We start from the raw sequence: 26,476 nt of genomic DNA, 5'->3' as shown, positions 1-26,476 counted from the left end.
TGACCTCAAACCAAACGACCACATATAGTATTACCATTAATCTCTAAATATTGAATCATAACGCAGAAATATACTTTTTCTTAGACGACCAATTAAATTTTGTACAAATTATTATTTCTATTTTTTTTTTTGAGTAACTACTCCTCTCGTCTCAATTTAAGTGTCTTACTTTTCTTTTAGTCTTTGCCGAAAAGAGTATCTATTTTAATACTTAGTAGTATGTTTTTCAATTCCAACATCCTACAAGGTAAGTTTAAGGGCTCGTTTGGTATAATGGATAGAGAAAAATAGTCCTGGGATAAAAATTAGTACCGCCTTATCCCACGTTTGATTAGAAAAAAAACTCGGGATAACTAATCTCGGGGTTGAAGTGTTTTTTTATCCTACTTTGAGGGTGAAATAACTAATCCTGGGATAAGTTGTTTCCAATCAAACGAGCCCTAAGAGCACAAGATTCAAGTAAATTTTTGCTACTTTATATATTTAATTCAAGACCATAAAATTTAAAAGTCTTTATTTATTTTTTAAATATTGTATCAAGTCAAATTAAGACACTTAAAATATAACGGAAGGAGTGTACACTATTTTATGTGAAATCATGTGCGTTTCCTTCTAATTTCATAGATCTAACGACACGTAAGCGTAACTAGTACAGCCAACATAGCTATTGTCCAAATTACATTCACCAACATAGCTTCTAATTTCATAGATCTAACGACACGTAAGAGTAACTAGTACAGCCAATTCATAGCTATTGTCCAAATTACATTCACCAACATAGCTATTGTCCAAATTACATTCATTTTTAGGAATTGAGAAAACAACAAAAAGAAGACAGCCAAACAAGAAATTTGGCTGCACAGTTTATTTTCTTCATAATAAAGGGGTGACGCGTTGCTTGAAGGTCAAGGAAGAGAACAAAAACTCTCCTCCGCAACACATGCACCCACAAACATAACTTTTAAGGCAACCCCACAACAACGTTTATTTAGGGGCCTGCCTTTCTTTCTTTGTCGTTGAAATGATTTATTTTCTTTCTTTTTGTGCTTTTGTAATCTCTACACTGCTAGCTAGTGCTTTTTGCTTAGTTGTTTGCCACAATCATTCTCCTCCACTCTTTTCCTTCTTATTTATATTTACGTATTTATTTCTTTTGTTAGCTCATTCTTTACATTTCGTCCAAATTTGTCCGAAAGCTGTGGCGTGTAAATGACTTCATGACCATAGGTGGTGTAAATTTACCGTCACAAGTTGATATATAGGCGAGTAATTTGTGTTTTTTGTTTTTGTAACTATAAATGGGTGTAATCAGGGCCGTCCAACAAGATTGGGAGCCTAAAATCAAACTTTAGAGAGAGGCTCTAATTATATTTTTAAAAATAGCAAAGATCGTGATATATATATATATATATATATATATATTTAAAATCTATATATTTTTATTAAAATCTACCTTTTTAGCCTTTTTAGATGTGAAACCATTCATTATGTTTTATACTAGTCATAAACAATGCAAAGTTGTTAACATTTTTTTTCAAATCAATCTATTCTAAAAAATAATCAACTGACAATATTGCTAATCAATCACGTTACTAAAACAATCTCTTCTCTTTTATTTTTTTAATCAATCTACAGCTAGCAAATGATTGTATATTAAATCTTGCACACCGGAAGTTTTTGCTTTCGCCATTTTTTTTTTTTTTTTTGGTTTCTCATCCGATATCCAGTTCCCGCACTGGGAGCCCGACTATATCCGGATTCACGCCGCGTAGGACCCATTCGGGGGAGGAGAAAGCGCTCCCGACCAAGGATTTTTCCATACCCGTTAAATAAAAGGTTTGCGTCAGTGTGACTGTGTGAGTGTTCAAAAGCTTTACAATCTATCTCAAACTAAAAATTTATTTTACGTTATTTTCAAATAGTGTCAATGTATTGTATGTATATTTATTATTTTTAAAAATATTATTTCCTTCTATTACTCATTAGTTAGATATTTCGACAAAACTGTTCTGAATGAGGCCCTGCACCTTTGACATGATATATATCTCCGTCGTTGTCCTCCTAAATGACTGGTAATGAAAACAATAGTACGATGTGCGAAATGCTGTTTAATTCATTGCTTTCACCAAAATTTTTAATTAGCCACAACAAGCGTTCTTCTCAAAATTATGGTATTATACGGAAGTAGATTTATGATTTAAAGTTTATGAATTTTTACAGCGATTTTAAATTGACAAAAAATAATAACTAAATTCCTAATTAAAAGTTTGTAAATACTTAATAAATTTCTTCATATAATAAAGAGCATCCGAACAAAAACTATTGAATTCACGTAAACGGTGAATCCGCTCCGGTACTACATGGTTTAAATATAAAATAGATTAGGTCCTCCTTTAATGTGGTTTCTACGTCACCTTATGTTTTATTCAAAAAGCAAGTCCTAGGACCTATACCTTTGTTCAACTATTAATTAAACTGATTCCTTAGCTAGTCATCTGGAAAGAAAGCAATTGAATAAGCTGCTCCAAATGATAACTTGGCACAAACAGAAAAAGCTTTCACTAAGATGCACCCACTAGCAACTTGTGTGGATTTCAAAAGCTATTGAAGAGATATTAATAAACTCTGCTTTTTCTTTACGGAAAGGATTAGAAAAATGATAAAAGAAACTATTTTCTATTTGCTGAACTGTGCAAGTATGTGGAGTTTGTCTGTCCAATAGATTTCGGAGATTATTTTTTGACTTGAAAAAAAGCTCGGCCTAAGTGATAAGCTAATTACCTTAAGAGTTTCTCTAAAGTGATGATTAATTTAATTAAGGGTACAAATCCATTTCACGTAACCTACGGACTAAACCAAAAGATTTATGTAAGGTTTCAACCACCATTTAAAAAGTTTCAATTTGTTTGACTAGATCACTAGTGAGTATGCTGCCCTTCCAAACAACCATTTTAAAGTTTATATACGGACGGCCTAAAAACTAGCATGCTTCCTTTGCAAATATGCAGCGTCATAATTTGAGAAAAATACTACATCAGATAATAAATAATAATGTAATTAATTTTTGTTAAATGACCAAAATGACGTATATAAAAAAAAAGAACTTTAGAAGTAGAGCCCGTTTGGATTGACTTATAAGCTGGTCAAACAAACTTATAAGCCATTTTTAAATTTTTGAGGTGTTTGGCAAAACAGAAAAGTGTTTAAAATAAGTTAAAAAGTGTTTAAAATAAGTAAAAAACAAGAAGTTGGGGAACCCAACTTTTTTCTTTTTAGCTTAAAAGTTATTTTGGTTTGACAAACGATTTTTCTCTTTTATCCCTTATATTTTCTTCTAATTCCAGTATTACCCTCACTACTAAAAAAAGTGTTTGTGTATCTCAACAACTTTTTTTCAACTTCAGCACTTTTATCCAAACACATAACTGCTTATTTATAAAATAAACACTTATGCTTAAAAGCCACTTTTTTCAGCTAATCCAAATGGGCTCTTACAAGAGAAGGACGAATATTGAGAATGGAATATTGAGGGAGTTAAACAAGAGGGTTTCGTTTTGGAGAGGGTCTTTTGGGAATTACATATGATATATTAGTGATAGAATAATAAAAACTTGATAAAATCATAAGTGATTATAAATTGAAAAATTATCATTTTTGGTTGATTTTGACTTTAGTTTTTTTTTTCCCGCATATTTACCATATGTGTAATATACACTAAACGATGTTAATAAACTGGCTGGAGACACTTATAAATATACCCAAAAACCTTTTTTGCTACTTGAAACAAAAGAAAATTCCAAACATATAAAATTGGTATATTTAAAACTCAAAATATTAAGTTGTACGTCCAGTCTCTTCCAAAAACATGGCCGATAACAATTCTTTCAAAATTCATCCGAACATTCATAAATAGAAAACAAAACAAACTTTTTTTTGGTACCAAGCCAAAGATGATAAGTTTGATATATATTGGGTAGAAGGATGGCTCAAGTGGGGCTGAAGTCAGATGGGATCTACGGCACCACTAAAGCTAGAAAATTATACGAGAGGATTCAAGAAAAATATATCAATTTTTGAATCCTCTTTGCACTAATAAATAAAATGTCGAATTTATGCCGTATAATTTTTGACGAAGGGTATTCAATTTTACCCCTTGGCTCTACATATAGCTCCGTCTCCGATTCAGTTGAAATGGCGGGATGGATGCAATACCTCCACTCTTAATTAGAGGTTTCAAATTCAAGTCCTGAAAATATTAAACTTTTGCTAGGGAGTTGGGTAAAATTCATAAATAGCCACTTGTCAACTCCTATGATTGAAAAATAACTATTGTCACGGAGTTTCAAATTCCACAAGTGAAGTACCAGGACATCGACATGGAATTCCACCTATGGAATTCAAAAATTTATGTCTATGTCTGTTTTTTAAAGACAATGTCGAGAAATGGCTAGTGAACACTAACTTTTATAACATTTTTTTCTTTAATGAACCCTATGCGATGCAAATTCAAATTGAATTATTTTGCAAGTAAGTTTCGAATAACAGATCTTTATAAAAAAGATAAATAAAACAATCATAAAATAAAACTTCTTTCTTTAGTACTAAGCTAAAGATGATAAGTTTGTTTTTTGTGGGTAAAAAGGATAGCTGAAGTGGGAGGTGAGGTACGATGTGATCCAAGGCAGGGCAGATATGTTGGGATCAGGTGGACTTTTTTTGCCTAGTAAAAAAATAAGTTTTTGGGACATGGCTTCCACTTAAGATGATAAGTTTGAAAATTTTCCCCTTATCCTTTCAGGTTTTGTTGATAGAAAGGTATTATTGATGTGAGATGTTTATACTCTTTCTTTTGCAGTATCACTTTGGCACTGCTAATTTGAGGTATTTGATTTATATTTTACTACGCCAATGGGTTGGTAATCATCTCTAAGATTAGACGCATTACGTTTGTATATATGGCCCTTCTTCTATTGGTTAGGCCAACTTACCTTTTCTTCTGTGTTTTTCAGTTTTCTTTTCTTGAAATGGGCCCTTGGTTAGGTTAATAATCATCTAACGTTTTGGTTGGGTGACATAAAGAATGGGAAAAAGTCACAAAGATCCTTTCAACTACTGTAGTTCAAAATAGCCATTGTCCTGGAGTGGAGTTGCAAATTTCACAAGTAAAAATTTAGAATAGTATTCTGAAATTTCAAAATTTGAAACTCCAAAATAATGGCTAAGGGGGTTACTGGGACTATTCTACAAGAGAATGAGAATGAAATAAAAGGGGGAGAAAGGACATGAATGACCATCCTTTTGATTATATATTTCACAATATTTTTTTCGTTTCGAACTCAAGTGATAAAGTTGTGTCATAATATATTGAAATAGATATGGAAAATTCATATAACATGCTTTTTTTTTTATTAGCAAAATTCATATAACATGCTTTTATTAGTTATTAAGGCATAACTAGTTGCTTGAACAATATATAAAACTGAATTTCTTAAGAAAATGTTCAATAGCCAAAAGACCATAATTTGAACCATTATTGACTTCAATACTTAGCTACTTTTTGTGTCCTAAAGGGATGGAAGAGGATATGAACGACCATTGTTTTGATTTATTAAATTTAAAATTTGAATCCTTTCTCGATTAGTGCATGTCATCTTTGTGCATGATCATGTTAATCTTCTCTGTATTATTTCAGTTTTTTTTAATGTCCTCGAAGAGACTTCTTTTGATATTTATTTTCTAAGACGAAATTAAAGCGTGATTACTTGATTGTTTACCAAATATTTTAGATTGATTAAAACATGATTAATTTATGGTTACTAAGACGAAATTAACGCGTAAAATCATAATCATGAGTTCAAATCTATGCTAGTTGTGTCATACACGGTTTGTTATTAAACTAATAAGAAAAAGAGAGATAATGTTACTTTTTTAATGGAATAGTAACTGAAAGTCTTGAAAATGCTTTGTTTATAATGACCCCGCCGATTAGGTCATACATAAAAAGGAACTACAGTAACAAAATTAGGAACAATTACTATGTAAATGATTCTCTTTTTATTTCTCTTATAATTTATGACCACGACGTAAAGATTATTTTTGTGCAAACTGAGAATCTTATGAGGACATGTTAGACTACAGTCGGAAACTTTGTAAGTTATTTTTGTCTAATGTTTGATTTGTAAGGTTACGCAATTTATGAACAAACATTAGACCAAAGTCTAACGTCGTTGGAAAGAATAATTTCAAAAGAGTTATATTTGCACAACTTTTATAAGTAGAGATAAAATCACTAAAATCTAAATGATACCTGTAAAGGAAAATTCAGTCAAAGGCATAGCTGGGCCATGAAAATGAGAGTTTGGTCCATTCACTGTGAGGACCTGGACATGCGAAGAGTCCTATTATTGCAAGCTGTAACCACATCAGATTACATATGATGGGTTTTTGTAGCCCACAACTACAAGCCTGGCCCGATTAAATTGTTTATTTATTTGGGGTTATGTGTATTCCAGTAATGGACAAACATGACATGACACAACTAATCAAGATGTCCAGTTTTAAATTTCTTTGTGAATCTGCTCATTTCATTGTTGGACTATCCAGCGAGAGATTTAATTTAATTTGATACACTAAAGTTGGGCCAAGGCCCATGGATAGCTTCTTAAGGATAAACCAAACTTTATAACCGAGTCCATTAATATGAATTATGCTGCAGAAGGGTTGGGTTCTGTTGACCCCAAAACTATCTGGCAGCTAGAAGAGATAAGTTTTATACAATACTATGTAAAAGTATATTTGCACAATTAAATTACTTATAAAGTATGTACATACGAAATTATATCGTAAGCATTGATTGGCAAACTAGTAATGTTGGTAACTAACTTGCAAGTATGGTTTAAACTATAATAATATAAAAGAACTTTACATTGTAATTAGATAGGAGTAACCCTTGCAATTTCTTTTATCTTGTGAATCAGTGATCTTGTTAATTTATATTTTGAATCATGTCCTTATCACCTGGTTGGTCTAAGAAAGAAAAAAAAATGTCTCTCTATCTATGTAGATTGTGACAAGAATGATAGTTTAAACGTTTTTCACTCGTTAATTGATCAAGTGTGCATGCTTTTGTACAATTAATCAATGACCGTGAATTGTACTACAATAACAATTAATAAAAGCCATCCAATTTGTTGCCCTTTCTATATAAGTATATATCTTCATATAAAAGACATATGGAAATAAGATATTTCGAGATTACCATAAATTGTAATTTGCTAAATTTGATAATCAGTTCGTATTGAAACTTAGATAATGTTATGATTTCCGTAGTCCAACATTGACATTTCAGGACGAGGAAGTATTTTTTCTAAGAGTATACGTTGTTAGAGAGAAACTGTGAAAATGATATATATATATTAAATGAAAATGATTGGATGCTATCCTCTCCTTTATTTTTCTCGGTATATCCTCTCCGCTTGGACCACATTTTCATTGCAAAACATAAAAATAATAACATGCAGACAACTATGGTAGCTTGACAATTGATAATTTTCTTATGTTTGAAGATACATTATTACATAGTGAAGTGTATCTATTGTGCTCATCGACGCCTTATAGAGCTGCTAGACTCCAAACAAGCCATCACGAAAGTGCCACCAACCTAGATCAGGTGACCTGAAAGTACCGCTTCTTTGTCTGCTTGAGAGTGCTAACTCATATATATCAGACACAGGTAACTTGTATATATCAGACAGAAGGATTTTTTTTTTTTAATAAAAGAGAGAACGAATTTCCTTCCCATAAATTATTTTATAAGTATAGAAAAAATATTTTTTTCTTTTTGGAAGATATTACAAAGGAAATATTACAATCACATAAATTGAGACGAAGAATAAATAGTCGCGTAAATTTTGTGCACATCCCACCATTCTGTAATCATGTAATTTAAAGATATAACTAAAATCCGAATTTCCATCTTCTAAAAATAATAAACCTATAGTTTTTGGAAGATTAGATTTGAAAAAAAAAAAGAAAAAAAGAGGTGATGGGTACGTGGATAAGCTTGAACTGAAAACCGGTTAGACCGGTGAAAGAGAGTTTAGGGCAAGACAGGAAAGTCGGCACTATAAATTCAACAAAAAACAGAGCGAAACGGTTAGGGCGTAAACGAAGAAACGAAGCCGGAGAAGAGGGCTCTTCTTTCGTGAAGAATAATAATAACATCTTATCCCTTTATTCTTTTACCAAAGGTAACATAAATATTTACATCCTTTTTTTTCTTCTCAGATCTAATCGATTTTACCCTCATTTATTTCACCTGTAAGCTTAATTTCTTTTTTTTTGCGTTGTTTTGTTTTGTTTTGTTTTTGTTCAATTTGATGTTTTAATGCTTAATTTATTAATTGTCCTTATTGTAGTAGTTTTGGGAAATTAAACGCTCTATGTCTATTTTTGAATCCGATTTAGCCCATATTTGTGTATAAACACCTGTTATACAAGATGTATAATGCTTTCCCCCTAGGTTTAATGCTCCGTTATATTGTATATTGGGCTACGAGGCGTAAATATTTTCAAAAGCTATATATATATTTTTTAACATATCTCTATAATGTTTGGGGTTGTTTGAATTTTTATTTATTTTGTTTTTGTTGGAATTGTTTTTAGATGGATCGGTACCAAAAAGTAGAGAAGCCAAGAGTTGAGACACCAATCGATGAGAATGAGATTCGGATTACTAGTCAGGGTAGGATGCGTAGCTATATCACCTATGCTATGACCTTGCTTCAGGTACAAATATCACCTTTTGTTATTTTTTCTGCTTAGCAAATATAAGTTTAACGGCTTTTTAGGCGTTTTTGGGTTTGTTTCGTTTCTTTATGTGTTTTTTTTTCTGTTTTAATGCCTCAAACCGATTGTATATGGTGCGATGTGGCTAGACGCGATAAATTTGGCTTATATAATTTGTTAGTAATAGTAGAAGGGAATGCTTAGGTAATGATGGGAAAAAAATTATGTTAGCTTATCTTTCTTTTTAAAAATATCATCGTTCGTTATTTTTTTCTGCTTAGGTTCTAAATTTAAGGGCTTTTTTTCTAGAAGAATACTCTGCGCACTATGTTTTTTTTTTTTTTTTGTTATGTGCTTGTTTATCTGTTTTAATGCCTCCTTCCCGTTGTATAATGTGTCTAGACATGCTAAATTTGGCTTATATCATTTTTTCTTGTTGTTCTTTTCTGCTTAGCGAATGTACATTTAACGGCTTTTTAAGTGAATACACTGCGTGTTTTGTTTTGTTTTAACGGATAATATGATTTGTTAGTAATAGTAGAAGGAAAATACTGGAGTAATGATGGAAAAAATATTTGGTTGATTGAAAGCATCACTTGGAGATTAAAATGTGTAGTTTTTGATTTTATATCATGAAAATTATGAAATTTGTAGTCATTTTTCTCTTATAAAAATATCTTTTTTTTTCCTGCTTAGTGAATATACATTCAAGGGCTTTTTTAGAAGAATCCTGTGTTTTTTTTTTTTTGGTTATGTGCCTGTTTATCTGTTTTACTGCCTTCAACCAGTTGTATATTGTGCTATATGTCTAGAAGCGATAAATTTGGCTCATATAATTTGTTAGTATTAGTAGAAGGGAATGCTTAGGTAATGATGGGAAAAAGATTATGTTAGCTTATCTCTCTTTTAAAAATATCATCTTTCGTTATTTTCTTCTGCTAAGGTTATAAATTTAAGGGCTTTTTTAGAAGAATACTCGCGTGCTATGTTTTTTGTTTTGGTTTATCTGTTTTAATGCCTCTATTCTGTTGTATAATATGTCTAGACATGCTAAATTTGGCTTATGGAGTATTATTTTTTGTTATTTTTTTCTGCTTAGCGCATTTAAGTTTTAAGGTTATTTTTCGAAGAATTCCGTCTTTTTTGTTTTGTTTTGTTTTGTTATGTGCTTGTTTAACTGTTTTAATGCTTCCGTCTCGTTATTTATAGTGCTAATGTATCTAGACATGCTAAATTTGGCTTATATAATTTGTTAATAATAGTAGAAGGGAATACTGAAGTAATGATGAAAAAAATATTTGGTAGATTGAAAGTATCACGTAGGAGGTTTAAATGTGTATAGTTTTCATGGATTTTATATCATGAAAATCATGAAATTTGTATAGAATCATTTTTTCTCTTATAAAAAAAACATCATCATCTTGTTACTTTTTCTGCTTAGCTCATATAAATTTAAGGGCCTTTATAGAAGAATGCTCTGCATGCTCTATTTTTTGTTTTATTTTGAGTTGTTATGTGCTCGATTAGCTGTTTTACTGCCTCCAACCTTTTGTATATGGTGCTATGTGTCTAGACACGCTAAATTTGGCTTATATAATCTGTTGGTAATAGTGGTGGAAGGAAACTGAAGTAATGATGGAAAAATATTCAGTTGATTGAAAGCATCACATAGAAGATGACAATGTGTATTTTTTTAATGGACTTTACATCGTGAAAGTTATGAATTTTATATCGAATCATTCATTTTGGGATGTCCTACGAAGCCAATATGTAAGTTTTTTAGAATGTTTGTTCTATTTTATGCTTTTGAGATGACTTAACACAGAGGCGGAACCAGGATTTGAGGTTTGGCGGTTCGGAATTTCAAAATACAGGATAAAGACCTCAAGTTAATGTATAACAACCGCCAAACTAACAAGCAAGTAAGGGTATTTAATATATTTAAAAAAACGACGAACTAGTTAAACACTATATAAATAGCAGTCACCAGCCGGAGGTCCGTTCTCTGCCCGACGGGGGCGACGAAGTGGTGTATCTGCAGCAAAAGTTGGAACCCTAACTTTTTTAAAAATCTGACTTTGGATTTGGGTTTGAGGTTTATGAAAGAAACTGATGAAAGAAATGGTAGCTGCAAAGTAACATCCTTTTTGCTTTTTCTACTTGTCAAATTTATATTTTGTTAAAAATAAAGTGTTAAAAAGAAATTTTGTATAATAGCAAAAAGGAAAAAAGTTACCCAAAGGAAAAGAAGTGAAGGAGTATTTTATATTTTCTTCTAATTTTAGAAAGAGAATCTTGCTTATTAGCAAAAAAGGAAAAAACATTGGCAAATGTGGGTTTCGAACCCACATCTTGGGGAAAAGAGAGGTTTGATCGCCTCTTTATTACCACTTAACCATCAGCTCATTTGTGTATGAAGATTCGCCAAGTAAATATTACTTGTGTTTATTGCATAATCCTAGTACAAATACAGGTTCTACGCAAAAGCTACTGGGTTTGGCCGAACCCTCATTTTTTTTTGTGGTTTGTTTCCCACCCAGTGTTCGGTACCCGCATTGGAGCCCGATTATATTTGGATTCGCGCCGTATAGGGCCCCATTCGTGGGTGAGGGCTCCCTACCAAGGATTTTTCCATACCTAGGGCTCGAACCCGAGACCTCTAATTAAGGGAGGAGCAGCCCTTTTAACATTGTAGCTCCGCTCCTCCCCTGGCTTAACATTTGTTTTGTGCCTGTGTCATAGGTAGTGGCATTGCTTATAATCTAAGGGATCGTTCGGTATGATGGATAAGGAAAAATAGTCCTGCGATAAGAATTTAGTACCACCATATCCCTTGTTTGGTTACTAATTCTGGTATAAGTTATCCCAGGATTAAAAATAGTACTGGGATAAGTTATCCCTGGTAGAGGGTGGAATAACAATCCCAGGACTAGTTATCCTAGGATAAAATAATAAAAATGACAAAAATAGCCCTGAGGTTCGTCAAACCCTTTTTCTACTAAATATTGTGGAGGGTATTTTTGTAAACAAACAACTTGTTCTTAAAAATTATGCAATGCATGTTACTTTTAATACAACAAATCTAACAATCAATAAGAAATAATATCAGATAACTAATTCCAACATAAATAATCCCAGTGATAACTAATCCCAGCTTACTAATCTCATCATAACTTGCCTTCATACCAAACGACCCCTACGTTCTTTCTTTGGTTTGGGTTACCTTTCCTTTTTTGGGTAAATAGTAGAGGAGGTAGTTATTTTGTAAACGACCCCTACGTTCTTTCTTTGGTTTGGGTTACCTTTCCTTTTTTGGGTAAATAGTAGAGGAGGAGGTTATTTTTTTGAGCTTCCTTGTATTGCTGTTACATTTATTTTCCTGGTTAATGTGTTAGTTGCTGTGTTGATTTGATTAGAGCTTTGTTAGGATAAGAGATGTCAAATTTCATGCACTTTTGTGTTATATGAGTTCCATCTGATCAATTTCTCTAAATACCTAAAAGGTGACCGTCAATTTCTCCTACACATTGGCTAAAGAGAGTGTATATAATTAAATATCACAGCCTGTGTGAACCAACTCGATTTGCTTCCTTCAAACGGTAAAGAAAAAATTAAAAGGCGAGCTAATTTTGTGCACTGTTCGGAGGGAAAAATGAGTGATATTATCCTATGTGGTGTCACTCTGCAGAACTTGACGTCCCTGTTATTTATGCAACATTTGTAGGAGAAAGAATCAGATGAGATTGTGTTCAAGGCAATGGGCAGGGCAATCAACAAAACAGTGACAATTGTGGAATTGATTAAGGTAAAAAGTGAACATTTCTCTCAGATAGTTTCTTTTTTGAAACTGGCAACTACGTTTATATGTATATACACATTTATATATATATATATATAGTTTCTGTTGTTCTACGTATTCGATTTCTGATGGAATTTTGGATTTTGGCATGGGGCTTATGCAGAGGAGAATTGTTGGTCTTCACCAAGTAACGTCTATTACATCCACTGATATTACTGATACATGGGAACCCCTTGAAGAAGGCCTCCTCCCGTAAGTGCATATTTGAAGCTTTGGGAATTAAGTTGTGCTGCCATATGTATTGATCTAATTATATACTTAACTGCTCTATTGGCTGCAGTCTCGAGACCACCAGGCATGTCTCGATGATAACAATTTCTCTCTCTAAAAAGGAGCTGGACAAGAATGCTGTGGGGTGAGTATTTTGGTCTTTTAATGGTGTAAATTTTTCTCTCAACCACTGGAGGAGACCAGATTTAGTTATGATTCATTTTTTGAGTCTATTATATAATATTTCTTTCTTAATCTTGAATGCATGTGGTATTAGATCTTCCTACTTTGAAGTACTTCCTCCATCCCATACTGGAGATGGAATTTAAAATGTTGGTTTGATATATTATTGTATTATATTACTAGTGGTGGTAGGAAATAGTGAATAGATAAGTTGTAAAATTGGTTAGGCAGGAGGCTTTACGATCTTTGAAGAGGTTTACACTTGTGAACTCCGCGTTTACTGGGCCAAAGATATTTCTTTCTAAGATCAAATGGTGGTCATATGCAAGATAAATAAAAAAAATGTGGTCATCATGCACAGTGCACAAGTTATAATTTGGTGGGAGCTAATTGGTTTGCAAAACTTGTGCCCTCATGCTTTGCTCTCGCCTGCAGGTACCAGCCACCTTTGCCTGCAGACCAGGTGAAAGTGTCAACAGATTTTGACTATGATGGAGGTTTGTTTTATTTTATAAATGGATGCAAATGCTGGTATCATGTGAAACTTGATGGTATTATTTGCTAATATCTGATTCTTTAGAAGGATCACCTAGTGGTGGACGAAGAGGCCGCGGCGGCAGGGGAAGGGGAAGGTCTAGAGGTTTTTCAGGTACGAATTCTTGTGGAACTTTTTAATAAAGTCGCTGCTGATCATGTAAGGTTAAAGATATAATTCAGCTAACCCCTGCAAACAAATGTTTTGATGCTTTTATTGGTTGGCTGGTTCCCTGAGTGTTTCTTCTTGGATATATGGGATTAGCTCATTGGAATGACCTATTTGTTCAATATTAAGATGGAATAAAAATCCTTTTTACTGTTACCTTTTTCAGATAGAAATTTAAAATCAGAAATCCCCTTTAATGTAAGTTTGTCCTCTTCCTTAACTTAAAAATAGACAGAGAGGAACTATGCTTACATTTCCTTGTAAAGGTCATTTCTTGGGAGATAGATTAGATTTAAGAGTAACCCAGTTAACAAAGTTTAACTAGGGAAAAAGACTTCAGTTAAGAAAGTCTTTCAGCCAAAGAATGAGGAACCCAGTTAACAAAGTTTAACTAGGGAAAAAGACTGGAAGAAAAGATTCGAAGTTTTCAGATCTTCACTAAATGTTATAGCTTGTCTTTCTATTGCAGAATTTATTGTTGTCAATTTGGGCTATTTATTTAATAGCGTATTGCACCAAATGCTTAAATAATATAGGTTGAAGAATGTAAAGGTATAATTTAAACACACCCTTCTCACTTTTTTTGAAAGAAACATAGTTTATATGAGAGGAACCATAACATCTCAACTAAAGCATCTTACTTTGTTGGTGAAAGAATTCTATACATAATACTTTATTATCAAGCCCCTGAGGGGGTGGTCTAGTGCTTCATGAGTTGGAATGACAACTTTGGGGCCCAAGGTTTGATCCCCAGCAGCGTCAACGCTAGGTGAATTCTGCCCTAGTTGAGGCTCACACTTCCCGGCACTGTCCTGATTAAAAATAGCATGTATCGTGATATTGTTCAAATCCACTCCTCAAAGAGAGTGTACACGGTCGTCGCAATAGAATTTACCCAACTATGAGTCGGGGTCGAATCCACAGGTAACAATATAAAGGCGATTTAAACAACTAAGGAATTATCACCAACTAAGCTAAGCCAAACACTTTCAATATTTGATTTTTTGGTTTAACAACTGACAAAGATAAAACTAACTAGAAAGCGGGTAAAATGATCAATGGCCACAAGTATGGATACAAAGGGAATTACGCTCAAGTAACGATCCAATGTATTTCCCGATTTTACAAATAAGAGTGAGTTTATGCTAATTGGATAATGCAACAACAACAACAACAACAACCCAGTGAAATCCCACATCTTGGGGTCTGGGGAGGGTAGAATGTACGCAGACTTTACTCCTACCAAGGTAGGATGGCTGTTTCCGAGAGACCCTCGGCTCAATAGAAGCATAAAAAAGGGAGTCAGATAAGGTTAAAAGATTCAAAACGATATTGTAATGAAATAATGCAAGCGACGCAGTAAAACAGGATAATCAAGGAAGTCAAAGCGATATGGAAATGCAAATAACGAAAGCGGCACAGATAAAATAGAGTAATCAAAGTACAGAAAGTAGCGAATAATAACATAAATCAGAGCACAAGAAATTATAATGCGCTAATGCGCCTACTAATAAGGAAAGATAACGAGACTTATATACTAGCCTTCTACCCTAATGTGGGTCCTCCACACCTTCCTATCTAAGGTCATGTCCGCTAATTGGATAATGATTTCTAAAATTTCATTGCAAGTCTTCCAACCAAATCAATGAATTTCACTCTAAGCTTTTCCAAGCCTTAGAGTGTGATATCAAGCACAATCAATATAATCTCAAGTAACTTTCCTATTCTTAGCTCAAGTTATTAGATGAGGTTTAAAGTCCCAAATTCTTGTTAATTATCAACCTCAATTTTCCTCTTCCGAGCTCAAATCGAAGTAAATGAGCGGGTCTTAGGGTGAGCTAATCCCTTAAGAAACATTAAAGAACAAGATCAACTAAAACAACATTAACTCACTTCATTAGTAATAAAAATCATTTAATACATAAGCAAAACAAGAGTTTCATCCAACACTTTAATCATAGAATATTTCCATAAACAAGATTCAAGTGAAGAAAATAAATACTACACACTTAGATATTCATTACAAAGCAAGGAATCAAAGAAATGGAGAAAAGTTTAAGAAAGTTCTCAACCTAAATCTCCAAATCTTCAACTCCAAAGTGTGTAGTAGGAACCCTAGCCTCCAAGAATTGTGTTTTGTGCCAAAGATATGTTTTACAAAACCCTACAAGAGTATTTATAACATCCCAAAACGGGAACAATTTGCGGACAAAAATACCCCTCTGCGTCTGCCTGCCACTCGCATGTGCTGTTGCGTGTGCAACTTGTCAGTCGCAGGTTGCACCAAACTCTAGCAGGCAGTGCACTTTGAGCAGCTATGTGCAGCACATGCTGCACAGGATGCGATTGGCATGGAGCACCTGCATCTAGTAGGTGCTGCTAGCATGTGCTGCATCCTACTTCTTCAATTTCTCATATCTCTGTCCACGTTTGCTGTAGTACATGCTGCACAGGATGCGGCTAGCATGTAGCACCTGCGTCTAGCGGGTGCTGCTTGTTCTATTTTTGCTCCATTTTGCTCCGTTATGCTCTCCGGACATCTTATCCTGCAAAACGATATAAACACACCAAAAGTGCTTGAAGAGTCACAAAAGCTTAAGGAATTAGCATCGAATATGCCGTAATTTCTCGGCACATCATAACGTCAAAGTAAAATGAGATACGCCAATACTATATATGCTTTTGAAATAATGATCTTGGTTGATGAAAGCCAATTGTAAGCCCTTTCCTCAGAAACAGCTTATGTGTGCGTGTTATTTTTGCTAAGAGGTATATTTCCATTGAGTGAAGTTGTGTGCTCAATTTTATAAATTGGAACAATTCATTCTGAATGCTTGAATGAAATGTAGTCTTGTTTGAGATGGGTGCTGATAAAATGTTGTCTTAAGGGTTCTTCGTGCATTTGGACTTCCATGTGATGTTTTGAATTTCCAGATACTTGTGCTTAATGCCACTGAGGTTTGAATGAATGACATGTACAACGAATAGTCTCTATTGTTTTCTTTCACCATATTCTTCAATGCACCTACCTGTATGTTGAGAATGATGAAAGAGAAGAGGGTTGCTCTCTGTCAATGTGTAATTGGCTGATTTTACAGAATGTGAGTATAAGTAGTTATTGTTCATAACATGCTGGTTGCTACCTTATCCAGGAAATGGATATATGGCGGCTGAGTATGATGATGGTGGGTATGATCGCAATCGGGGCTATGGTGGTAGGGGTAGGGGTCGAGGCAGAGGTCGTAACTTCCGTGGCCGTGGAAGGGGAGGGTACAATGGTCCTCAGGATGCCCAGCAAGATGGTGGCTTCTACAATCAGGAAGCACCGCCCATGCAGGGACGAGGTAGTGTTTTTCTGCCTTTCCATAGTTTACATTTGTTCTATGGTTTATTCTGCATATTTATGGGGTCTCTGCTATTCATGACCAAGTGCCCTTCCTTTCCCTTCCAAATTTAATCACCTTTTTGATGTGAGAGTTTCCCTGCACCAGAGGGGCATTGTATCTGGATTGCTTCATGCTGTGAACATAAATAGTTTCTTGAAGATCCATGCTGGAATAGCATTCAATGCATGCCTTGGAGCTTTTTCGGTTCATGATTGAGAAGATGCATGTCCTAATAGTAGACATTATGTTACTCGAATAACTGCTGATAGAATAATTGCTAGTTATCTAAATGAACTTGATATCTGTAGCTAAGATTTTTACTTCTGTTGTAGGCCGTGGCCGTGGAAGGGGAACTCGTGGTAGGGGACGTGGATTCAGATCTAATGGGCCGATCCAAGGCGGTGGTGCTTAATTGATCAAACTTGAAGAATACAGAGATTATGTGCTATGAGTGCCTGCTCCATGTTCAATGTTTTTCATTCCTCAGTTATTTGTGTTAACAGTAGGTTATCAATCTGTAATCAGAGTAGACTAATTATAGATTTCGTGACCGCCTTATGTGGTGAGTTTTTTTTCGTTTTTTTCTTGATATCTTCTATCTTCTTTCTGCTAGATTAGGTGGTTCAAGTGTAATTTCGTTAGTGAGCAGCACATTCTTTGATTTGTCTTTGTTGACATGTTCAGTGTTGACCTTGTTCGTAAATTTGCCTCGTTTTTATTTGGCAGAATACTCCAATTACTTATTTTCTGCTGCATTTCATGCTTAATTAGCAATTGAAATAGGTCTTCTGCTTTTACAATGAAGTTGAGTTATTACAGATTGTTGAATGGTTCTTATCAAACAGTGGAATATGACATACAGTGTGGGACGGCGAAGGGGGCTTCTCACCTTCTTAAAAGTACTTGTGATCGTCAGTCCCTTTCGTAGAAGTGACGAGTCGGTGTCTGTTGAACGTGTGAAAACAGTTCCTGATGTTGATTTGAATTGAGCCAGAGTTTCCCCGCTCCTGTTTGATCTGTCTTAGGAAGCTCTGATCGTAAATGGATACAATTGTCATCGGGATTGCCTCTTTCATGAACCTTTCTATAGGTAAAATTATTGTGAGTTATCTAAATTGTGACTATTATTTCGTTCTTCATAAAAACAAGTGGAGCCCATTTTTGCTGTGTGTGTGGATAGGAAAAGGCACTCCTGCCCTTGTTTCCCGAGTTATAGTGCTTCCCTTAGCACATTCGTTTTGGTTCTTGAGAACGGTTGCCACTTTTATCTTGGACGATGGGTCTACATTCATCTGTGTAAAAAATGTATGATTATGGGGCATGATTTCGAGTGGCTCAAAGGTTTTGCATTAGTTAGTGCTCCGTAATTTTTTGTTTGTCACTTGAATTTATCGCAAGAGCATAAAGTTCTTGTTTCAAATTACAGACTTGATAAAAACAACAGGAGCAAAAGCAAAGAGCATGAATTCAGAAGGATAAAATTGTTCTGTAGAAGTTACTATCATATTACTTTACTTTATATAAAATTGCCCTCACAGGGCCAACTTGGTAATTTTGTTTTTTAATGCTATGAAGTTGGACACGTGTTGTAGGTGAGCTTTGCCAAGGATTTTGCTGGTTATGGAAAAATACAATATATGGGTCCCACTATCATATGGTATCTTTAGTTGTCAATTTTCACATTTACGCATGTAAACTTTTTCTATTCATCTTACAATTTTGGTAAGATTGTTTATTTTTAATATGTTCTTTAGGTAATCGCTTGCTGAAAAGCCTAACTACTATTACTACCATTATTATGGTTTAACTAAAGCAATCTAAGACTCGAGGTTATGACCAACTGTGTCCGAGTATTAACAGAAGTTCAATGAAGAGGCTTAATACCTAGATGAACCCTTAAACTTGACATGTTTTGTAAGATAGGCATATAAACTTATAAGGTGACCAGATAGACACTTAAACTTACTCAAAGTGTATTTTTCAAGTTTTTCAGTTGTTTTGAAAACAAAAACTATATTTTTCAAACACTCACAATTTTCATTGCCAAACAAGCCCTAAATATATCACAAAATATTTTTTTAAAAATGCAAAAATAAGGCAAACGCATATACATGAGACTATAAATGTGCACTTAAACCAATAAATACTCGCTAATCGCAATTTTGCAGCTTTCGATTAACTAGAATTTTTTTTTACACTTGAATAATTAAAAAACAATAACTTTAACCAATAAAATTCCTTAAAAAAAGAAATTTCTAAGTTCAGTATTTCAAGTGTAAAAGAAATTTCAAATTAAGAAAACTGTAAAGCCGAGAAGAAAATCCTTAAAAAAAAGAAATTTCTTAATTTGAAATTTCTTTTTTTAAGGATTTTTATTGGTTAAAGTTATTGTTTTTTAATTATTCAAGTGTAAAAAAAAACCGAGTTACTTGAAAGCTGCAAAATTGCGATTAGCGAGTATTTATTGGTTTAAGTGCACATTTATAGTCTCATGTATATGCGTTTGCCTTATTTTTGCATTTAAAAAAAAATATTTTGTGATATATTTAGGGCTTGTTTGGCCATGAAAATTGTGAGTGTTTGAAAAATATAGTTTTTGTTTTCAAAACAACTGAAAAACTTGAAAAATACACTTTGAGTAAGTTTAAGTGTCTATCTGGTCACCTTATAAGTTTATATGCCTATCTTACAAAACATGCCAAGTTTAAGGGTCCATCTGGGTATTAAGCCAAGAAATTTGCCTTTATAATTTTTTTTTTTAATGGTTTTCCACGTGGTGTACGGTATCCATATTGGAGTCCGATTATATTTGGATTCATGCAGGGTGAGGCCCATTACTGAATGAAGCACTCCCTACCAAGAATTTCTCTGTACTCAAGGCTCGAACCCAAAACGTCTAGTTGAGGAGGTAATATTGCTCAATTCTAAAAAAGAATCTAATAAATAGCATAACTCAATAAATAATACTTTGTATTTTTTTAATGTACATGAAAAAGCCAAAATAATAATTAAAAGGGAATGGAGAAGGTATTTTCTGAACCGGCGTAAAATAAGCATAAAGGTAAAATGAACCGGAAGGGGTACTTTATTAATGTGCTTTAATTATTATTAATTAATATCCTTATAATATCATTACAAGGTAAGTTTGTGTAAAGTCCCCTAAACCGAGGTTACAAATATTGTCGTATAAATTTGAAGCCATTTAAATTTGTTGTTGTATCGGATGAAAAAATGACTTTTGTAATAGTTTTTGCCACATGAAATTATGAGTGAAATTAAAATTTAATAAATATCAAAATAGATTTATTTCTACCTAAAACTAAGAAATTATATGCTCACAGATTCATAAAAATGCCAATGTTAAATTTTAAATCATGTTATTTTATAAAATATTTGATTACTTGCGGTCTTTTGATATTTTTTAAATTTTTCATCCAAAATTCCTTCATCATAAATAATTTCTTAATTTAAAATTATTCAATTATAATTAAGAACTTTAATAATTATGAAGGCTTATTAATAAGACATGTTTAACGTGCCATAAAAATTATACTTTTTTATTTAAAATTATTATTTTTATATCACGAACCTCGTGAAAACTAGTATAAGGGAGAATCTCTAACTTTTGTAGTCCTCACATGATTTTTTTTGTGCATTTTAATTGATGCCTTAATTACAAATATACCCCTCTACTTTATTTTATTAGCCAACTTTATCCTCCGTTAGTGAAAGTGAGTATTATACTCCTGCCGTCAACAAAGTTTACACATGTACCCCTATTTGGATGGAAAACCCCAAAACAAATTAAATTATCCGATTTTAAAAAAATTACCCAATTCCTTCCATGATCTGACCCAGCCCCAATTTCATCTTCTTCTCCCAGGAGAATGCTCAAACAAATTGAGCCAATCTCCTTCGATTCTCAATCAATTACAAATGAGCTCAAATTTGAAATGCAAATTCTTCAAAATTCAATCAATTATCAAATGCTACTTAGACAATACAACGTCTCATTGTTTCAGCTTAGAATGGTACCCAGAGCAATAATTGTTTATCAGTTTGCTGGTGAGAAAAGGCCATAAATAGTCCCTTATCTATGGGAGTAGGTCTAAAATGGTCCCTTAACTATACACTTACCGGTTTTAGTCCTTTAACTATCCAAAAACTTATCAAATTTAGTCTCCATCTATTTTTGTATACAAACAGCGTACAAACTCATAAACTTTCGTGAGATTAATCGTTAAACCATTTCTTAGACCTATATTTCTCTCTCCCTGCTTCTTTTTCCTCAAGTTCCACTTGTTAAAAAAAGAAAAAGAAAAAAAAGAGCATTCTGGCACTGGTGTCGCTCTCGAGTCTCTAAAATTCGAAAAGACAAACTCAGGCACAAAAATTCTGTAACCATTTTTCTCAAACACTACTAAAAAACTGGTAAAAATCGACGGAAAAAAACCGATGGAAAAAACTGACGGAAAGACCGACGGATTCCGTCTGTTTTTCAATAATTTTTTAAAATCTATTTTTTAAGAAAACCGATAGACTGTGTCGGTTATTTTTTGCACAAAAATGCACAAAAATATATAATTATTTTTTATATTATTTTCATAAAAAAACAACGGAGACGGACTCTATCGGTTTTTAGAGTTAAAAAACAGTACAAATTAAATCAATGTAAGTATATGAACAAAAAATATTAGTGGTCTAGTGGTAAAGCCTTTTAATGCCAAGGAACATACCCGAGTTCGATTTCAAGTTCCTACATTTCATTCTTTAATTTTCAAAAAAAAAAAAAAGACGTGAGACTGTCGTTTTTTTTTTTTTTTTTTTTTAACAAAACCGGCGGACTGGGTCGGTTTTCCATCAGTTTAAACCGACGCAGTCCGTCGGTTACGAAACGGGAGAGAGAACTTGAGGAAAAAAGTTGAGGTTAAAGAATGAACTTGAGGAAAAAGAAGCAGGGAGAGAGAAATATACGTCTGAGGAATGGTTTAACGATTAATCTCACGAAGGTTTATGAGTTTGTACGCAGTTTGTATAAAAAAATAGACGAAGATCAAATTTGATAAGTTTTTGAATAGTTAAAGGACGAAGACCATTTTAGACCTACTCTCATATTTCATAATTGATTACTAATAAACTTCCAACAACAGCTCAGAGAATAACAAATAGGGGACTAAACCCCATGATTTCCATGTTTGTTAAAGAAAGTTGTGAATAACACTTCAATCCCTGCACTGGAAAGAGATTGTTTTTTTTTTCTTTGGAACCCCACCACAATCTAATACCGTATTTGTAAGATTGCAACCCACATCACAGTCACGCAAATACTCAAAAAAAAAAAAAAAAAAAAAAAAACGAAAACGAAAAAGAAAACACAACCACCCAGTACTCAAGTTAGTAAAAGAAGCACCCAATAACTAAAATAAAATTGATCAAATTCACAAATTGAGATTTGTTCACTAAATTTTAAGGAAGTTGCATCTCAAATTTGAGTTCATTTGATTGAGAATTGAAGGAGATTGACTCAATGTTTTTGAGCATTCTTCTGGGAGAAGAAGATGAAATCTGGTCGGGGTCGGGTCGTGGAAGGACTTGGATAATTTTTTTAAAATCGGATAACTTAATTTGATTTGGGTTTTACATCCAAATAGGGGTATAGTTGTAAACTTTGTTGACGGCAGGAGTATATTGTTCACTTTCGCTAACAGAAGATAAAGTTGGCTAGTTAAATAAAGTAGAGGCGTATATTTGACCATTTCCCTCCCTTTTAATGCTACAAGCAGTGATGATGTGGAAATGTGATAGTGACACTACAAAAATCTATTTATTCACTTAAATTTAAAATTGATCCAGAAGATTGTTGTTTTTCTTTTATGTGGAAATGATTATTAAACTTGTTTTAAATTAATTTTTTCCTATAAAACTTATTATAGACAATTAAAACAATTATTGTGACATTCACTTTCTACCTTAGTACATGCTTAATTATTAAATTAAAAATTATTTTTTATATATAGCTAAAAATATTTGAAAAAGGTAATTAAAAAAATACTGTTTAGCTCTCCAAATAATGAAAGTACGAAATAATCGCAAACGAGAGTCATCTATTGGATATTGAAATATTTTACAAAAGAGAAGATAATCAACGTTTTATATAATTTAGGACAAATGGTTAATTAAACACGAAATACAAAACTACATACACGTTTAAGAAATTACAATATAGATTTCTTTAAAAAAAACTAAATTAAGAAAAATACATCATTGCTTAACATGCTTTTTTTGAGGAAAGGAAAGATTAAAGAAGAAAATAATCTATATATAATATAAAGCTAGACATAGACAAGGTGATGTGGCATCTCTCTGTGATTACCATTCCTATTTATCTTTTTTCTCATTTTTTTTGCTTTTAATTAACTGTTTTGCTCAAAATTTAATATATTTATGTGGTTATAATAGAATTTAATATTTACCCTATAATTACTAAATTAATATCAATAAAGGCAACGACTAATTAAGAAGTTAATAAAGAAAAACAAAGAACTTTTCCACTCCCCTATAATTATAAAACTAATATCTATAAAGGCAATGACTAATTATGAAGTTAATGAAGAAAAACAAAAAACTTTCCCACCACCCACGTCTAATACTTCACTTACTCCTCTTTACTCCTCCCCTGTAATTAATTGTGATTAATTTGGAGTAAAATTTTGTTATTAAAAGCAAAATACTTCACGTCTAAGATTATTAATTGCTGAATTTTTTTTTCTTTGTTAGCATTTAAATAGTTTAGCTTGTGTTAGTTTTAAAAGTGCCCAAACTTACGAATTTGTAAATCACAATCGGTTATCCCCATAATCGTCTTCAAACTAAATTCAGGTGAGAAATATCTTTACATTTCTCTCCGAATTATTTTTGTCAGTTTGTTTCTTTAAAATTGATTTAATTTTTCTTACCAACTTAATTATGATTAAAAAAAATAGAAATTCTGATCTATTTGGAAAATTAATTGCTGAAGCTTTTTGCTCCTATCTTTTTGTGTTTTTCTGTTAATTATATATTGTCGATATGTAAAATACTTATATGTAAGGTGTTTTTGTTATACAAAATTACATTTTAGTTGGATGATTGCTTTTGTCTTCTTTTTTTTTTTCCTGAAGGAAAGATAACGGTTGGGTGTTTTTTGCTTAATGCACTATTTTACCTTTCAGTAGCATTAGTAATTATATATACAACACTTTTTGAGGGATCTTTCTTTCTGTTCATGCTCACGCACAAAAGGGATTAGCAGAGAACAAGCAAGGAATTCTGGGCACAAAGATAAAAGCTTCCTAAAACTTATAAGTTATTTAGTGGGTACTGGTTTACACAAATCACTTCCGCTTCAAATGAATGTTTTTTTTTTTTTTGGGGGGGGGGGGGGGGGGGGCTAAAAAGTAGTGGTATGCCGATGATTATTGAGCTTTCTCTTTTAATTTTTTCTCCTCATGACCGTTAAACTTTTGATTTTTCATTTTATGGTGTAGACTTTTAGAGTATCGATCATCAGAGGCATATAAAAAAAAAACACTATGGATATGTTTAAAAAGGAAAGTTAGAAGATTCAGGTCTTTGATTATCTTAAAAGCTTAAATTAGACATAATTTGACCATTTCTCTTATTTGAGGATGTTGTCACTATTCGCATGAACTATTTTAGAGAGTGCAATAAACATAGAAATCGAAAATTCATAGGTGTAAATCTCTATTATATATCTTATTGCTTTAGTTATCATGCTCAGACAACGTTTATATTTTTAGATATGTATGAAATCTTTTTTGTTAAATTGTGAAACTTTTAGTATATTTAATCAAGAAGTTACATGTATATATCTTATAAAGGCATACATAATTGAATCTTTTAATTTACAAGTTGAATGGAGGGGGTACATGTAATTTGATTCCTCTTGGCTATATCATTCTTTTCGTTAATAAATTTATTTGTTTTAATATATTTATTAAACATAAATTAATCTTCATGCATTCTAACTGAAAGTATATTGTATATATGATCAATTTTTTTTGTAAAATCTAAAAATATAGATTGACATAAGAGTATTATTTTTACTTGTAGAATTCCTTCACAAAATATATTTAAAAAGGAGCAATCAATCTTGAGATTACATTTGTATTAAGGAACAACTAATAGTATTACTATTGATGTATTGGTGTGGAGAGATAAAAATTTATAAAGATAATTATTTAGTCATATTTTATTTTTTAATAGCCATGCGAAGTGCGGATACATTCACTAGTTACTACTATATTTAAGTGAGAGTCTCCAACTTTTGTAGTCCTCACGTGAATTATTTTTATCCATTTTACCCTTAATTGATGCTTTAATTACATTGCAAGTTCTCACCAATTTTGGTAAATTTGAATAATTATATGGGCTTTTTTAATGTTACAAGGAGTGAAGTTGTGGAAAAGGTGATAGTGACACTACAAAAAATCTATTTATTCAGCCAAATTTAAAATTGATCCAAAAGTTTGCTGTCCTTCTTTTATGTGGAAATGATGATTAAACTTGTTTCAAATTATTTTTTTCCTATAAAATTTATTCTAGACAAGTAAAAAATTATCATAACATTCTCTTTCTACCTTAGTACATTCTTAATTATTAAATTAAAAATTATATTTTATATATAGCTAAAAATATTTTTTAAAAAAAATTAAAAAATTACATTTTAGCTCTCCAAATAATGAAAATACTAAATAATTGCAAACGACAGTGATTTTTGGATATTGGAATATTTTACAAAAGAGGAGATAATCAGTGTTTTATATAATTTAGGACAAATGGTTAGTTAAACACGAAATACTAAATCTATTATATACGTTTAAGAAATTACAATATAAATTTCTTTAAAAATAAAATAAATTAAGAAAAAAATAGAAAATACATCATTTCTTAACATGCTTTTTTTAAGGAAAGGAAAAAGATGAAAGTAAGAATAACAAATAATTTCATTAGCTTTTCAATTTCTTTTGTATGATTTAATTTGAAGGAACATCTACAAAAACATTTCGTTATATCAAGATTTTTATTTATTTAATTTTAAATGCTATCTTTATTAATAAGTTAACTTCATGATGTCAGATACAACAATTTATAGCATCAAATATTTTTTATATTACTTGAATACTGTAAATATTTTATGTTTTTTCAAAAATGGGTTAGCCAATATAAGTTTAACTGAGAAAAAAATAATTAAGTAATCCAACATAAGGCAAAACTCAATTTGAATCATTAACGACTTTGACCCCTAAATTTCAGTATAATAAAAAGGTGAAGAATATTAGTGCAGGC

General features: G+C 32.3%; 1 protein-coding gene and 1 non-coding gene across 3 annotated transcripts; one reads left to right on the top strand and one right to left on the bottom strand.

The window, feature by feature from the left end:
- Positions 1-5,615: 5,615 nt before the first annotated feature.
- On the bottom strand, positions 5,616-5,717 carry LOC132629500 (U6 spliceosomal RNA). Its single transcript, XR_009578275.1, has one exon. It is a non-coding gene; the product is annotated as a U6 spliceosomal RNA (small nuclear RNA).
- A 2,373-nt stretch (positions 5,718-8,090) lies between these two features.
- Positions 8,091-17,856, top strand: LOC132628146 (RGG repeats nuclear RNA binding protein C). 2 transcript variants are annotated; one of them, XM_060343883.1, is made up of 9 exons: positions 8,091-8,249; positions 8,665-8,787; positions 12,512-12,592; positions 12,750-12,838; positions 12,927-13,001; positions 13,475-13,536; positions 13,623-13,688; positions 16,895-17,086; positions 17,461-17,856. In XM_060343883.1, exons 2-9 carry the CDS (start codon positions 8,665-8,667, stop codon positions 17,538-17,540), a joined length of 768 nt encoding a protein of 255 aa, XP_060199866.1. In that variant the 5' UTR covers positions 8,091-8,249; the 3' UTR covers positions 17,541-17,856. The 2 variants fall into 2 exon arrangements, with proteins under 2 accessions (XP_060199866.1, XP_060199865.1); XM_060343882.1 differs by having other exon boundaries at positions 13,620-13,688.
- Positions 17,857-26,476: the final 8,620 nt, after the last annotated feature.

Source organism: Lycium barbarum, chromosome 2 (assembly GCF_019175385.1).
Source record: "Lycium barbarum isolate Lr01 chromosome 2, ASM1917538v2, whole genome shotgun sequence".
NCBI lineage: Eukaryota > Viridiplantae > Streptophyta > Magnoliopsida > Solanales > Solanaceae > Lycium > Lycium barbarum.
This window is presented reverse-complemented; position numbering and strand designations above follow the sequence as displayed.